At 48.8% G+C, this 17,055-nt stretch overlaps 1 protein-coding gene across 1 annotated transcript; it reads left to right on the forward strand.

The window, feature by feature from the left end:
* The first annotated feature begins 1,027 nt into the window (after positions 1-1,027).
* LOC144506804 (transmembrane protein 121) lies at positions 1,028-1,966 on the forward strand. Its single transcript, XM_078233164.1, has one exon. It carries the CDS (start codon positions 1,028-1,030, stop codon positions 1,964-1,966), a length of 939 nt encoding a protein of 312 aa, XP_078089290.1.
* The last annotated feature ends 15,089 nt before the right edge of the window (positions 1,967-17,055 follow it).

Here is a 17,055-nt window from a genome sequence, read left to right on the forward strand (position 1 = left end):
TGCTGGTTAGGTGCATTGGCCATGTTAAATTCTCCCTCAGTGTAGGCGCTGGAGTGTGGCAACTAGAGGATTTTCACAGTAACTTCACTGCAGTGTTAATGTAAGCCTACTTGTGACAATAATAAATAAACTAAAAAACTTAAATTCTCCCTCAGTGTACTTGAACTGGTGCTGGCGACTCGGAGATTTTGACAGTAACTTCATTGCAGTGACCAATAAATAAAACTTTAACTTTATCTCCAGCAAGCAACACAAGCCAATACAGTCATTATTTTTCAACACTAACTCTCTCCCTCTTTCTCTTCCCCCCAGCCCTATTTCTCTTAGATCTTATTGATCGTGTCTGATGGGTGCGGCGATGGATTTGAAGATAACACCAGAATCCAGATTGCAATGGGAAGGCCTTTGATCTGCTGGGATGTAGTAATGGGCACAAAGGCACAAGTTGTGGGGCAGAGATGAAGATCCACACTCCTGACCATGGAATGCAGCTGACAGATGGCCTCACGGGTCGACTGGCAAATTGGTGACGGATCAACTATAATGTATTTGCATCTCAGGCTGATTCCACTCACCTAGCGCTGAATGGGCACTACTGTATCTTTGATTAAACTGTCCAGGACATTAATCTTAACTCGAGAGTCAGACGTGAAATGCATTCACAGGAATCCATTAGACCCAGTGATATATTTACCTCCTTCTGTTTGATGTAGGCCACTGCCTTGCCTTTAATGAAGTGTGAGGCTTCTCCTGAGTCAACTGAGCCAAGAAACACATACGCCACAAGAGGAGTGTGGAGGGTTGGAAGTTGACCTCCCAAGTCTTTAAAGGACCGGTCATTGGAAAGCTGAAGAAAATATTAGTCTTATCTTTTGGAACAGAGAATCAGAACATTCAGGAGGCATAGGCTCCGCGTAAGTCAACCCACTGGGTAAGAGGTGCAACCTCTCGGCCGAGTTGTCTCCATTTTGAGTTTGACGGGGAAAACCCTGGAGCCTTGCCCAAGAGAGCTCCTCGGCCGACCACTATGGTGCTGCCACCGCCCGACAGGCGGCACGTGTGCCTCTCCACCATTGTCATCATGAGCAGCATGGCCTTCATGGATGCCTACCTGGTGGAGCAGAACCAGGGGCCTCGGAAGATTGGCGTCTGCATCATCGTCCTGGTCGGAGACATCTGCTTCCTGATTGTGCTGCGTTACGTGGCGGTCTGGGTCGGCGCCGAGGTCAAGACGGCCAAACGGGGCTACGCCATGATCCTCTGGTTCCTGTACATCTTTGTCCTGGAGATCAAGCTCTACTTTATTTTTCAGAACTATAAGGCTGAGAAAAAGAACACGGACACAGTTGCGCGGAAGGCGTTGACCTTACTCCTTTCCATCTGTGTACCAGGGCTGTACCTCATCCTGATTGCCTTAGACAGCATGGACTATGTCAGGACTTTCAGGAAGAAGGAAGACTTGAGAGGTCGCCTCTTCTGGGTAGCCTTGGACTTGCTGGATATTTTGGACATCCAAGCCAATCTATGGGAGCCACACAAGTCTGGCCTTCCGATGTGGGCAGAAGGCCTCATGTTTTTCTATTGCTACATTCTCCTGCTCATTCTACCTTGTGTCTCTCTTAGCGAGATCAGCATGCAAGGTGAGTATATAGCCCCACAAAAAATGATGCTCTACCCTGTTTTAAGTCTGGTAACCATCAACATAGTCACAATATTCATCCGGGCGATTAACATGGTCTTATTTCGAGACAGTCGGGTTTCGACTATATTTATCGGGAAGAACATCATCGCTATCGCCACCAAGACTTGCACCTTTGTAGAGTATCAGAAGCAGGTCAAGAATTTCCCCGAGAACGCAATCGCTCTCGAACTCCAACAGAATTCCATTCCTCACAATCAGACCATCCACGAAACGCAGGCCATCCCACACGACCAGACGCCAGCCAGGGAAATAGTGGACACATGACAGTGATGTGGCCAGGCAGCGAACAACGTGACAGACAGTTCCCAACTGTGGCCTGGGGAGAGGAGGTAGCGAACCAATTGGAAGGAGGTAACTTTCAGATTTCGGGCTAGTCCAGACTGTTCTCCGTCCAATGAGACTGTACGGATGGCCTGCCAATGATCTGTGTTCACCCCACCACCCCCCTCTTCTCGTGCTTCCCCTCCTTCAGTTGGCCTCCTATCACCAGCCTCTTGCGACATCTCAGGTACAATGTGGAGGCAAGAGTTTGAATGGAGCTTTGAGACAGTGCCAGAAACTCTACCAAGAGGTCGACCAGTAACCTAAGCCTGAGGCCGCCATCAGAGGCTATTCATAGCAAACGGTACATTGGTTTTGCCATTCTCAAGACACAGGATTTTTGAGTCCAAATTTCTAACGAATGAATTAACACGTTTATTATAATGGTGACTGTTTTACAAACATATTTTGAGGTCTAACTGTATTTTCAGAACAGAGTATTTAAATTATTTCATAAAGTTCATTTCTGTCCATGTCCAAAGGTACAAGACTGGAAGAGAGAAGAAAAAGAATGAATTGTGTTTTGATATGTGACAGGTTGCCTTTGAATTATCACTGTTTGGGTTGTTATACTTCATGTGATATCCTTCACCCCCTTTGAAACTGCCATCTCATGATTAGAATTAAATCTGGACTTCTACAATTCTAGTGAAAACCTCTCAGTCCTTATGGTTTGTTGATTTGTATCATTAGAACATAGAACATAGGATAATACAGCATAGGAACAGGCCCTTTGGCCCACAGTGTTGTGCAGGACATGACAACAAATTAAACTAATCGCTTCTGCCTACCTTTGCCCCATATCCCTCTATTCTGGGGCAGCACGGTGGCACAGTTGTTAGCACTGCTACCTCACAGCACCGGGGAGCCGGGTTCAATTTCAGCCTCGGGTGATTGTCTGCGAGCGTTTCCTCCGGGTGCTCCGGTTTCCTTCCACAGTCCAAAGATTAGGGTTAGGTGGATTGGCCATGCTAAATTGCCTCTTAGTTTCAGGGGGACTAGCTAGGGTAAATGCATGAGGATGGGGCCTGGGTGGGATTGTCGTTGGTGCAGACTCAATGGGCCGAATGACACTGTAGGGATTCTGCACTGTCGGGATTCTACGAACGTAAATATAAATTCCTTGCACATTCATGTGCTTATCTAAAAGCCCCTTAAACACCCCTATTGTATCTGCCTGCACCACCACCCTTGGCCATGCATTCCAGACACCCACCATTCTCTGTGTGAACAACTTGCCCCTCATATCTCCTTTGAACTCACCTTAAGTGTAGGCCCCCGAGTATTAGACATTTAAACTCTGGGAAAAAGGTTCTGACTGCCAACCTTATCTATGCCTCTCATAATTTTATAGACTTCTCTTAGATCTCCCCTCTGCCTCCGCTGCTCCAGAGAAAGCAACCCTAGTTTGTCCAGCCTCTCCCTATACCTCATACCCTCTAATCCAGGCAGCAACTTGGTAAACCTCTTCTGCACCCTCTCCAAAGCCTTCACATCCTTCCTGTAATGTGGAATTGAACGCAATACTCTAAGTGCGGCCTAACCAAAGTTTTATAAGGCTGCAACATGACATCCTGACTCCTGAATCATTCAGTTGGAAGCTGCCATCTCTTCTATTGTCCACTGTATAGAAGATGTATAAATCGCTCGCAGCTAAGGTTTTATAACTCTTGCAACAATGGGTCTTTTTTTTTCTTTTTGACAAAAGACAGCAGGCAGAGGGAGCCATTGAGATGGAAAGCTGGCAGGAGTCCCTTGCCTCTTTTTGGGAATGTATATCTTCTTCCATTCAGGCACTTGACAGGTCAGCCAAGGGCATTCGCCCGGGATCCAGGACCCCAGGGGTGGAAGTCCCACGCGCTGAGAGCATCTAGTCTATCAGAAGTCATGAGTTCTATTGAATGGCGGTGCCACGAGGGAGGCAGTGACAGCCTCCAGTACAACATCCACCCTGAGGCATGGTGATAGTGGCTGGATCCCAGGCCAGAGGTGAGCGATGGCAGGAGGGGGTTGTAGGGTGGACTTCATGGTGTAGTATAGTGAGGACTCAGCAGTAAGGGCAGGTGAGTTGCTCTCAGTGGGTTCCTCCTTCCTGATGCCAGATCCCTTGATCAGGCACTGAGTGCCTTTGAATGAGGGACACCACCTCCCAGGTGCCCACAAGCAACTCTGCATGTGTTTGCTTAACATGCTCACTGCATGGCGAGCCCCATACCCACACCTCTGGTTTAATGCCAGTGTTGGCAAGATAAGGCCATTAAGTGTGCATGAGTTACCCATTTAAGACCCTCAGTTGTTGGCAGGTCAACAAGGTTACCCAAGGGCCTTCCCACACAAATCTAATTGGGCAAAAGCAGGAGGGTAGTGGTCTCCTTACCCACCACCTTTCCACCTGATAAAATACCACTCCACCCCCCTCCCCCCCACTCCCCACCATCACCAAACCCACCATTGGGAAGGGCATATGATTCCACCCAACAATGCAAAGTTTTAAGCACACATGTCTTCCCTCATAATCTCAAATTTCTGATATGACCCCCCTTTCCATTCCTTTGGGAGGCACGGTGGCACAGTGGTTGGTACTGCTGCCTCACAGCGCCAGGGACCCGGGTTCAATTCCCGGCTTGGGGGTCACTGTCTGTGCGGAGTCTGCACATTCTCCCCGTGTCTGCGTGGGTTTCCTCTGGGTGCTCCAGTTTCCTCCCACAGTCTGAAAGACGTGCGGGGTTAGGTGCATTGGCCATGCTAAATTCTCCCTCAGTGTACCCGAACAGGCGCCGGAGGGTGGCAACTGGGGGATTTTCACAGTAACCTCATTGTAGTGTTAATGTAAGCCTACTTGTGACACAAACAAAAATAATGGCATCGTCCACCGATGGGGGTGAGTGAGGAGCCATCACTGGACAATGAGGTGAGGTTGTGAAAGGAGCGGGAAATCACTATCAAATCCCACTGGTTGTTGGGATTTACACGGAGGCTGGGTGGTAGATGAAGGTTTATTGTTGAAGGAAAATGGGGCAAAGCAAAGTAGTTAATTTTATTTGATTCATTTTATTATTATTATTGTCACATGTATTAGTATGCAGTGAAAAGTATTGTTTCTTGTGCGCTGTACAGATAAAGCATACCATTCATAGAGAAGGAAAGGAGAGGGTGCAGAATGTAGTGTTACAGTCATAGCTAGGGTGTAGAGAAAGATCAACTTAGTGCGAGGTAGGTCCATTCAAAAGTCTGACAGCAGCAGGGAAGAAGCTGTTCTTGAGTGGGTTGGTACGCGACCTCAGACTTTTCTATCTTTTTCCTGACGGAAGAAGGTGGAAGACAACCATTTTGGAGATTCTGTGCTTTGTTTGTTTTACAATCTCAGTCCGTCCTTGACATTACTGCAACACCGTTGACCCCGCCAGTGTCTGAGGAGTCATTCCCCATCACCCACTCACCTGCAAAGCTCAGTTGAATATTTTGGAGACCATTTCTTTGTCCAGTTGTGGAGGTAAGTGGAAAATGAGCTGATTTGCTGTAAACAAAATCAAGCATATTTCATAGAATCCCTACAGTGCAGAAGGAGGCCATTTGGCCCACCGAGTCTGCACCGACTACAATCCCACACAAGTCCTATCCCGGGACCCCACATATTTACCCTGCTAATCCCCCTGACATTAAGGGGCAATTTATCATGGCCAATCAACCTAACCCACACATCTTTGGAGTGTGGGAGGTAACCAGAGCACCCGGAGGAAACCCACGCAGACACGGGGAGAATGTGCAAACTCCACACAGACAGTGACCCGAGGCTGGAATTGAACCCGGGTCCCTGGCAGTGTGAGGCAGCAGTGCTAACCACTGTGCCACTGTGCTGTGTCTGACAAACACTGTGAGCCTGACAATAGGCGGAATCTCACGGGTTAAATACGAAATACATGAGGCTGCATATCTGAAGGATGCATTTGTAATGAATGGTTTGGATTCCGCTCAACTCAATCAATTCCCTATTAAATCTCTTCATTCCATTTTCACTCATTTGTGCTCTGCCCAAAGGCAGGTAGCAGAATCTTTACAGTGCAGAAGGAGGCCATTCAGCCCATCGAGTCTGCACTGGCACTCCCCTGCCTTATCTCCGTGTCCTTGCACGCTCTCTCTTTTCAGATAGCAATCCAGTTCCCTTTTGAACACCTCGATTGAACCCGTCTCCACCACCCTCTCAGGAAGTTCATTCCAGACTCTAACCACCCTCTGGGTGAAAATTGTTCTTCAAATCACTTTGACTCCTTTTGTCCATTATTTTGAATCTGAGGGGCATTTAATCAGGTCGGAGGTAGCGGGTAGAGACCCCATTACCCTCCTGCCTTTATCCAACTCTGTCTGTGGTGGGAAGGCCAGTGGATGACCTTACTGACTTGTCAACAACTGGAGACCCTTAAGTGGCCAAATAATGCCCACTTAATGACCCTTTAGTTCTAGATGTACCCTTGAGAGGGAATAGTTTTGAACTATCTACCCTTCAGGATTTTAAATACCTCTCTCAGAATCAGTCACAGAACCATACAATCCCTACAGTGCAGAAGGAGGCCATTTGGCCCATCGAGCCTGCACTGACAACAATCCCATGCAGATCTCTCCCCATAACCCCACGTATTTATCCTGTTAATCCCCCTGACACATTAAGGGGAAATTTAACATGGCCAATCCACCTAACCTGCACATCTTTGGAGTGTGAGAGGAAACCGGAGCACCCGGAGGAAACCCCACGCAGACACAGGGAGAATGTGCAAACTCCCCACAGACACCCGAAGTTGGAATCGAACCCGGGTCTCAGGTCTCCTTCTCTTCTCCAAGGAGAACAGGCCCAACCTCACCAACCTATCCTCATGGTTGCTTATCCCTGGAATCATTCCTGTGAACCTCCTCCGCAATCTCTCCAATCCCTTCACATCCTTCCTCAAGTGTGACACCCAGAACAGAACACAGTCTCCAGATGAGGTCCTGGGCTCATTGTCCACTGATAGAAATCTCTTCATTGATTCATGGTAAAAATTGGGTAACTCGGTCATAATCTCACTTGGTCAGAATAACCATGGTTCAGCACATTGCACTATTGTCTCAAAGTGAGATCATAGAAATCATAGTGCAGAAGGAGGCCATTCGGCCCATCGAGTCTGCACCGACCGCAATCCCACCCAGGCCCTACCCCCACATATTTACCCGCTAATCCCTCTAACCTATGCATCTCAGGACTCTAAGGGGCAATTTTTTTTTTACCTGGCCAATCAACCTAACCCGCACATCTTTGGACTGTGGGAGGAAACCGGAGCACCCGGAGGAAACCTACGCAGACACGAGGAGAATGTGCAAACTCCACATAGACAGTGACCTAAGCCGGGAATCGAACCCAGGTCCCTGGAGCTGTGAAGCAGCAGTGCTAACCACTGTGCTACCGTACCACCCAATGGATGGTTGTGGGATCATGCACCACTCCAGAGATTCCAGCTTATAAACCAAACTGATACTCTCAGGACAGTACTGATGGAGCCCTGCACTATTCAAAGTTTAAGTTTATTTATTGGTGTCACAAATAGGCTTACATTAACACTGCAATGAAGTGACTGTGAAAATCTCCTAGTTGCCACACTCCGGCGCCTGTTGGGGTACACTGAGGGAGAATTTAGCGTGGCCAATGCACTTAACCTGCACGTCTTTCGGACTGTGGGAGGAAACCGGAGCACCCAGAGGAAACCCACGCAGACACGGGGAGAACGTGCAGATGCCGCACAGACAGTGACCCAAGCCGGGAATCGAACCCGGGTCCCTGGCGCTGTGAGGCAGCAGTGCTAACCACTGGACCACCGTGCCGTCTTTTGGACCAGAGGTTGATTCGTGGTCATGACTGTCTTCTCAGGTGAAGGGGAAAGATCCCTTTGCTCATTTTCAAAGATAATTGGGGGAGTCCTTCCTTCTTTCTCGGGCAGTAGCTATCCCTCAGTCCCTCAATCAAACATTGCCAAAACAGGTTATCTGCTCATTATCACATTGCTGCTTGTAGGAGCTTGCTGTACACAATGAGATGCTGCATTCCCTGACAACACTGAACATACTTTGAAAGTGCCTGACTGGTTTTGAAGAGCACTGGGGCATTCCGAGGTTACGGAAGGTGCGAAATAAATGAACGTTCTTTGTTAAACTAGTGAAACAAATAACAGTCTGACGAAGGGTGATACAGATTGGAAATGTTGGCTCTATTCACTCTCCGCAGACGTTGTCAGACCTGCTGAGATTTTCCAGCATTTTCTGTTTTTGTTTCAGATTCCAGCATCCTTGAACTTGAGAAGCGCCTCTCCGACATATCTCGCCAAACATACAAGACTGCTATAAAGCTTCTATTGCAGTGTTGTTTCATTGTTTTGATTCAATTAATCATATTTTCATCTGATCTGTCATAAATAGCAATGGAGTGTATTGTAACCTCTCTCTCCTTTGAGGACTCTGGGTCTGTACTCGATGGAGTTTAGAAGGATGAAGGGGGAACACATTGAAACTTACAGAATACTGAGAGGCCTGGATTGAGTGGAAGATGTTTCCATTAGTAGGAGGGACTAGGATCCGGGGTACTGCCTCAGAGTAAAGGGACGAACCCTTTAGAACCGAGATGGGGAGGAATTTCTTCAGTCAGAGGGTGGGGAATCTATGGAATTCATTGCCACAGAAGGCTGTGGAGGCCGGGTCATTGAGTGTATTGAAGACAGAGATAGATAGGTTCTTGATTGGTAAGGGGTTCAATGTAAGCCTAAAGAGAAAATGCTGGAAAATCTCAGCAGGTCTGGCAGCATCTTTTCCCATCAGGGTGGAAAGCTGCGCTGTTGATTGGTCCAAAGTGACCCTTGAACTACCAAACTCCTCTTCAAATGACAAATGGAAAGATCGGGCTTCAAACTTGCCAATTCTGGGAGAGGTCAAAGGGAAAAGGCGGGAGAATGGGGTCGAGAAACTTATCAGCCATGGTCGAAAGGTGGAGCAGACTCGATGGGCCGAATGGTCTAATTCTACTCCGATCTATTATAGAATAGAATCATAGAATCCTACAGTGCAGAAGGAGGCTATTTGGCCCATCGAGTCTGCACCGACCACAATTCCACCCAGGCCCTATCCCCGTAACCCCACATATTTACCCTGCTAATCAGCCTGACACTAGGGTCAATTTATCACAGCCTATCAAAGTAACCCGCACATCTTTGGACTGTGGGAGGAAACCGGAGCACCCGGAGGAAACCCACACAGACACGGGGCGAATGTGCAAACTCCACACAGACAGTCACCCGAGGCCGGGAATCGAACCCAGGTCCCTGGCGCTGTGATTTTGATTTGATTTGATTTATTATTGTCACATGCATTAGTATACAGTGAAAAGCATTGTTTCTTGCGCGCTATACAGACAAAGCATCCTGTTCATAGAGAAGGAAAGGAGAGAGTGCAGAATGTAGTGATACAGTTATAGCTAGGGTGTAGAGAAAGATCAACTCAGCGCAAGGTAGGTCCATTCAAAAGTCTGATGGCAGCAGGGAAGAAGTTGGAGTCGGTTGGTATGTGACCTCAGACTAATGTACCCTTTTCTTGACAGAAGAAGGTGGAAGAGAGTGTGTCTGGGGTGTGTGGGGTCCTTGATTATGCTGGCTGCTTTTCCGAGGCAGCAGGAAGTGTAGACAGAGTCAATGAGGCAGCAGTGTTAACCACTGTGCCACACCAGATTATAATCTTATGGTCTTTATGTAGACATGTTTTGAGCTGGTTCAGGAAAATGTGCACTGGCCTGAGTGAAAATTGGAGGTTTTAAGCTTGCCAGGACAGAGACAATAATACATTTCACTGTCACTGATATGTCTAAATTTCTTCTTTCTGGCTTTATATCATTGTGAATATTAATAAAAAATATATAGTGTTAATGCAATCTTACCACCAACAGCCGATAACAAATGAAAGTACCTGCCAGTCGTGAGATCTATTTATGCTAACAGCATTAATACACCCACGAGATAGAGATGTACATTTTGTCGACACTGATTCAGGTGATATGGCATCCACCCAGCACACAACTGACATTCCAATTAGAATTACTTAGAATTGTCAGCACAGAAGCCTGCATCTCAGCCTGGCTGTTCTCTGCCAGTATTAAGGCTCCACGTCACTCTCTGCCGAATCCTATCAGCATAACCTTCAATTCCTTGCGCCCTCGTCTAACCTAACTCGTTTCCTCTTATCTAGACGCCAAAGAAAGAAGAGTTGGCATTTAAATTGCAGTCAACACATTGAGAGTAAATACTTGTCTGGTGACAATGCTCCAAATGTCACTTATCAATTTTATTAGAAACTTACCTGGAAACATACACCGCTCAACGCATGCCCATATTCATTCTTTTGGGTGGCACAGTGGTTAGCACTGCTGCCTCACAGCACCAGGGACCCGGGTTCGATTCCTGGCTTGGATCACTGTCTATGAGGAGTTTGCACGTTCTCCCCGTGTCTGCATGGGTTTCTTCCGGGTGCTCCGGTTTCCTCCCACAGCACAAAAGACGAGCTGGTTTGATGCTAAATTCTCCCTCAGTGCATCCAAACAGGTACTGGAGTGTGGCGACTAGGGGATTTTCACAGTAACTTCATTGCAGTGTTAATGTAAACCTACTTGTGACACTGATAGATAAACTTTAAAAACAACATTTTTCTACAGCAAGTATTTGAAAAATAATAATTGCTTTTAATTAAAATAAAAACAAGTGTATTTGTAGAGCAGCATGGTGGTACAATGGTTAGCAGTGCTGCCTTACAGTGCCAGGGACCTGGGTTCCATTCCCAGTTTGGGTCACTGTGTGGAATCTGCATGTTCTCCCCGTGTCTGCGTGGGTTTCCTCCAGGTGATCTGGTTTCCTCCCACAGTCCAAAGATGTGCTGGTTAGGTTGATTGACCATGCTAAACTGCCACTTAGTGTCAGGAGAACTAGCAGGGTAGATATGTGGGGTTACGGGGATAGGGCCTGGGTGGCATTTTTGTCAGTGCAGGCTTGATGGGCCGAATGGCCTCCTTCTGCACTGTAGGGATTCTAGGATTCTATGAAAAGGCACTAAGACAAAGGCAGATCGAATGCTAATGACTACAGTTTTAATGGTTTCCTCCCAGCCCCCTCCCCTCCACAAAGTCTGCAAGCAATAAGCTATAGATGAATTTGTCTCTATAATCAATGACCCCTGCTGTTAGGCATGGTCTATCTAACAGCCCTTGCTTACTACCTGCAAAGACAGGAAGATAAAAATAACATTACTGATGCAGAAGATCCGTTGGCTCTTCAAACCCAATTCCGAATACAAGTGGGTAATCATCATTTATTATCTGAAATTACTCAGTCCCATTACATCCGCTTTTTCTCCAGTTATGTCCAGTCCGTCGAGTCTGCCAATCCAGCTGTGCAAGTCCAGGCGAGCGATACGGTTACCCAAAGGGCAATTTTGATCAGTCCCAAAAGATATTTGGTTCTAAAACCAATCTGAATTATATGGGCAGCCCACGTAGCTCAAAACCCTCGTTCTCTACCAAGCACCAATGTGACTAATCTACGATTAGATTGATGCGTCAATTAGCTCATTTCGCATCTTCATCCTTGCATTTCTCCTCCTAATGCATTAATACATTTCGCAAATTGAAAGGAAGAGAATGAGAGGAGGGGAGGGTGGCGGAGGGAATGATTCTCCGACCTCGCCACACCCTCAGCAGAACGCACCGATACCAGAGAATAGTGTGTGGGACGAAAAACCGGTTTCTCATCCAACGCCAAAAAATTCGATTTGATTTATTATTGTCACATGTATTAGTATACAATGAAAAGTATTGTTTCTTGCGCGCCATACAGACAAAGCATACCATTCATAGAGAAGGAAAAGAAAGGGTGCAGAATGCAGTATTACAGTCATAGCTAGGGTGTAGAGAAAGATCAACTTAATGTCCATTCAAAAGTCAGCAGGGAAGAAGCTGTTCTTGAGTTGGTTGGCAAATGACCTCAGACTTTTGTGTCTTTGCTTTGATTTTATTTTATTTGATTTGATTTATTATTCTCTCATGTATTAGTATACAGTGAAAAGTATTGTTTCTTGCATGCTATAAGGACAAAGCATGCCGTTCATAGAGAAGGAAAGGAGAGGGTGCAGAATGTGGTGTTACAGTCATAGCTAGGGTGTAGAGAAAGATCAACTTAATGCGAGGTAGGTCCATTCAAAAGTCTGATGGCAGCAGGGAAGAAGCTGTTCTCGATTCGGTTGGTACGTGGCCTCAGACTTTTGTATCTTTTTCCTGATGGCAGAAGGTGGAAGAGAGAATGTCCTGGGTGCGTGGGGTCCTTAATTATGCTGGCTGCTTTTCCGATGCAGCAGGAAATGTAGACAGAGTCAATGGATGGGAGGCTGGTTTGCGTGGTGGACTGGGCTACATTCACGACCCTTTGTAGTTTCTTGCGGTCTTGGGCAGAGCAGGAGCAAGACCAAGCTGTGATACAAACAGAAAGAATGCTTTCTATGGTGCATCTGTAAAAATTGGTGAGAGTTGTAGCTGACATGCCAAATTTCCTTAGTCTTCTGAGAAAGTAGAGGCATTGGTGGGTTTTCTTAACTATAGAGTCGGCGGAAGAAGGTGGAAGAGAGTATGCCTGGGGTGCGTGGCGTCCTTTAAGTTTACAATTCTCCCAACTTCTTTCTAATGGCGTGTACTTCCGCCGACACAATAGTTAAGAAAGCCCACCAACCACTTTATTTTCTCAGAAGACTAAGGAAATTTGACATGTCAGCTACAACTCTCACCAACCTTTACTGATGCACCATAAAAAGCATTCTTTCTGGTTGTATCACAGCTTGGTATGGCTCCTGCTCTGCCCAAGACTGCAAGAAACTACAAAAGGTCGTGAATGAAGCATGATAAAACTGTATAATATTGACTGCATTTCAATCTCATCAGCAAGTTCAGCATGCAACCCTCTCTCGGAATGCAGCCTCCTCTCCAGTGGGACCTCACATGGGCGCGAATCACTACTGCTCCTATAAAGTGTGGTTCAGGCGCAGCAGTTGTGAAGGAAGAGTGAAGAGGTGAGTACCGCTCCACACCAACCTTTAGGGTACAAAAGTGTAGGTCAGACGCTGCGGGATGGGACGGGGGGATCTCAAGGGCGCAGGGGCTTTGGCGGAGGGGAGGGGTACTCAGGCTGGGCCGAGGGTTCTCGGGTTGGGGGTCACTGTTGGGTTGGGGTCAGAGGGTGAGCATTCTCCCTTCCTGCTGTAAAACCTCTGAGGGGATCCAGAGGTTGAAGTCAGGTCCCACTGATGTTGCACCCTCTACCCTGCCACCCGTCTGCTGGACAAGCTCTGTGGTTTACTGCGGGCATCCCATTCCAGGTCCCACTAACAGTAACAAGCACCTGGCAGCAGTCGTCCCAATCCAGGGAGCTGGGCTGCTGTTAACACGGCTTCTCATACTGCTATCCAGGGGAGTCAGGGGGTGGGGAAGCTTTGCGCCACACACCAGCACCCACACTTCCGCACTGGGAGTGCAGGTGCCGCGTCATGTGAAGGGAGCCGTGAAGGAGGCCATTGCTGATCACGAGGGGACATGGGCAGTGCCTGTGGCTGCTGAGACGGTGATGTGGTAATGGTTGGCATCCAATCGAGGTGGTGCAAGGCATTGGGGATGGTGTCGGGTTGCCAGGGTCCAGACTCCTGGAGACACGAGCAGCACGGTGGCACAGTGGTTAGCACTGCTGCCTCACAGCGCCAGGGACCCGGGTTCGATTCCCGGCTTGGGTCACTGTGTGGAATTTGAACGTTCACCCCATGTTTGCGTGGGTTTCCTCCAGGTGCTCCGGTCTTCTCCCACAATCCAACAGACGTGCTGGTTAGGTGCATTGGCCATGCTAAGTTCTCCCTCAGTGTACCCGAACAGGTGCCGGAGTGTGGCGACTAGGGGATTTTCACAGTAACTTCATTGCAGTGTTAATGTAAGCCTACTTGTGACTAATAAATTAACAAGGGGTGCAGGGAGGGGTTGAGGGGTCCGGGGTGGATAACCTTATGGACTGTCTCTCTCTTTCTCTCTCTCTCTCTCTCCTCCCCACTCCACCCCGCAACTCCCCGGACCAAGCATAACTTTTGGTATGGTGCCAGCGGAGCTGGCAGTAATCGCCATTGCTGATGTACAGGTGACAAACATCACCGCTTGTGCCAGGGCCAACCCAGGCCAGATGGCCCATTGCTGGGCTTGCCAGGCTGTAGCCTGGGATGGAGCAGTGGTGCTGTCAGGGGAGATAGGGTGGGATTGGACTGTGCTCTGTAGCGCAGAGGAAGCTGAGGGGGGAGGTCATGGTCGGGCTGTGAGGGCTCATGAGGGCTGTGGGCGGAGTGCATCGAAAACGGCCATGCCCCTTGGTTGTGGGGGGCTATCACGAGGGGACACAGTTTTAGGGTGCAGGGGTCTCAGAGGGGATCTGAGGGGGCAGTCAGCTGCCAGTGGGTGGCGTGGATCTGGGATGCACTGCCTCGGATGGCAGTGGGGGCTGGTTTGCCTTACGAAGCTTACAACATATTCGACCCAGCACCTGGAGTACCACAGCATCCAGGGATATGACACAGGAGCTGGGGAATGGGATTCATGTGACTTCAGTCGTAGTTATCATTGGTGTAGACTCGGTGGGCTTCTCCTGTGCTGTACGCCTGTGCTCTATGCCTCGATGGATGTGGATGGGGTACAAGGCTCCCTGTGGGAGTTGGGTCACAGACAGAAGAGTCACAGCCGTGAGGTGCAATAATCATACATCATTGTTATTTACAGTGCATATACTACCCTATCCCTAACGACAGTGCCCACCTTCACCCATGCCTACTTAGTGACCTTAAAACTTAATCTTATGTGGCCTACCGTATGTCTAAGTGACATCCCAGGATGTACATCAGAGGATGTACATCATCTGTGTGGAGTTTGCACATTCTCCTCGTGTCTGCGTGGGTTTCCTCCGGGTGCTCCGGTTTCCTCCCACAGTCCAAAGATGTGCGGGTTAGGTTGATTGGCCAGGTTAAAAAATTGCCCCTTAGAGTCCTGGGATGTGTAGGTTAGAGGGATTAGCAGGTAAAATATGTGGGGATAGGGCCTGGGTGGGATTGTGGTCGGTGCAGACTCGATGGGCCGAATGGCCTCCTTCTGCACTGTAGGGTTTCTATGATTCTATGATTCTATGTGGCGGCAGTGAGCTGTGTTCCATGCTCCAGGGCCTGGGATGTCCTTGGCAGGCCTGCCCTGGAGGTCCGGGATCTGAAGGGCCCCAGCTGATGTTCAGGCGTCACGCATGCAAACGTGTCACCCAGTTCAGCCCATTGTCCATGTGATGCACCAGTGCCAGGAAGGGGGGACTCGGAAGGGCTGGTGATGTCTGGGGGTCTCCTGGGTGAAAGGCCCCGGCACGGGCTCCAACCCTCCCTCCTCCTTCGGGGTGCTCATGGACTCCTGGGACACTCCGTGGGTTGGAGGGGCAGCTGGAGTGAGCTCCAGAAGCCTCTGCGTCCCCTGTGTCTGCCAGTCCTGAAGGCCCAGCACTATCTGCACCAGGGTGTGCGAGCCCTCAGCGATAGCCCTCTGGGTGTGGACCAAACTCTGGAACCCCTCTCCAATGGCCTGGCGTGTCTCGAGCATGCTCCCGAGGCCCTCGGCGATGGTCCTCTCAGACTCAGCCATGCCTTAGACCCTGCCCCAATGGCTACCATTTCCTGCTGTGGAGATGCCAGCGTTGGACTGGGGTGAACACAGTAAGAGTTTTAACAACACCAGGTTAAAGTCCAACAGGTTTATTTGGTAGCAAATACCATGCAGACGCTATGACAACGGATGAATGAACACCACTCGACAATCACCAGGCAAGACTGTTCTCTTCCTGTGGGGGAGCACTTCAGCGGTCACGGGCATTCAGCCTCTGATCTTTGGGTAAGCGTTCTCCAAGGCGTCCTTCACAACACACGACAGTGCAGAGTTGCTGAGCAGAAACTGATAGCCAAGTTCCGCACACATGAGGACGGCCTAAACCGGGATGTTGGATTTATGTCACATTATCAGTAACCCCCACAGCTTGCCTCCTGGACTTGCAGGCTGTCCTGTCTGGAGACAATACACATCTCTTTAACTTGTGCTTAATGCTCCCTCCACCCACATTGTCTGTATCTTTAAGATCTGGTTGGCTGTAGGGATTTGCATTCTAATCAGTATTCTGTAACTTGATTTTGTGTCTCTGTGCCCTGTTTGAGAGCACATTTCCACTCCACCTGACGAAGGAGCAGCGCTCCGAAAGCTAATGGTATTTGCTACCAAATAAACCTGTTGGACTTTAACCTGGTGTTGTTAAAACTCTTATTGTGTACCATTTCCTGCCCCAGGTTTTCCATTGCGGCCTCCACCCTTGCAGTGTTGGCCTGGGTGCCACGCAAGGCTGGTACTACCTCCTTTACCTGAAGTCTGTTAGTCTCCACCAAACAGCCTTGCAATTACGGGAATGTTTCTGACACCCCCTCCTGCAATCCCCGGCTCTGCTTCTGCATCTCCAGCAGCTCCTGGAGAACTGTTCCCAGCAGCTCGGCACCGAGCTGGGGGCCAGCTGTTTCCTTGGATCTGGCAGAGTGCAGCCTGCCCGATCACCTGCTGTGCATCTGCAGCTGTGTGGTGACCCTGAAGCCTGTCTGCTAATCTCACCCACTGAGGTGTGTCTCTCTGTGTTGGTGGATGGTGCGGGCGATGCCTTTGATGCCTGGTCAGTGCTTTCCTTGGAGCTTTCCTCCGAGGCACGTGTGGGGGTTCGCAAGGAGGTGGCATACAGACTCCTCAGGGCCTGGCCTCATCTGGTGTTGCTTTAGAAGACACATGGTTAAGTGCAAGTGGGGACATGTGTCTGGGCAGCTTGCAACGTACTCGGGGAAGGTCATGTGGATGAGCGTTTTGCGGATCCTCACTTCTGTGCCCACGCCGACCTTACTGT

This window comes from Mustelus asterias, chromosome 18 (assembly GCF_964213995.1).
Source record: "Mustelus asterias chromosome 18, sMusAst1.hap1.1, whole genome shotgun sequence".
NCBI classification, from domain to species: Eukaryota; Metazoa; Chordata; class Chondrichthyes; order Carcharhiniformes; family Triakidae; genus Mustelus; species Mustelus asterias.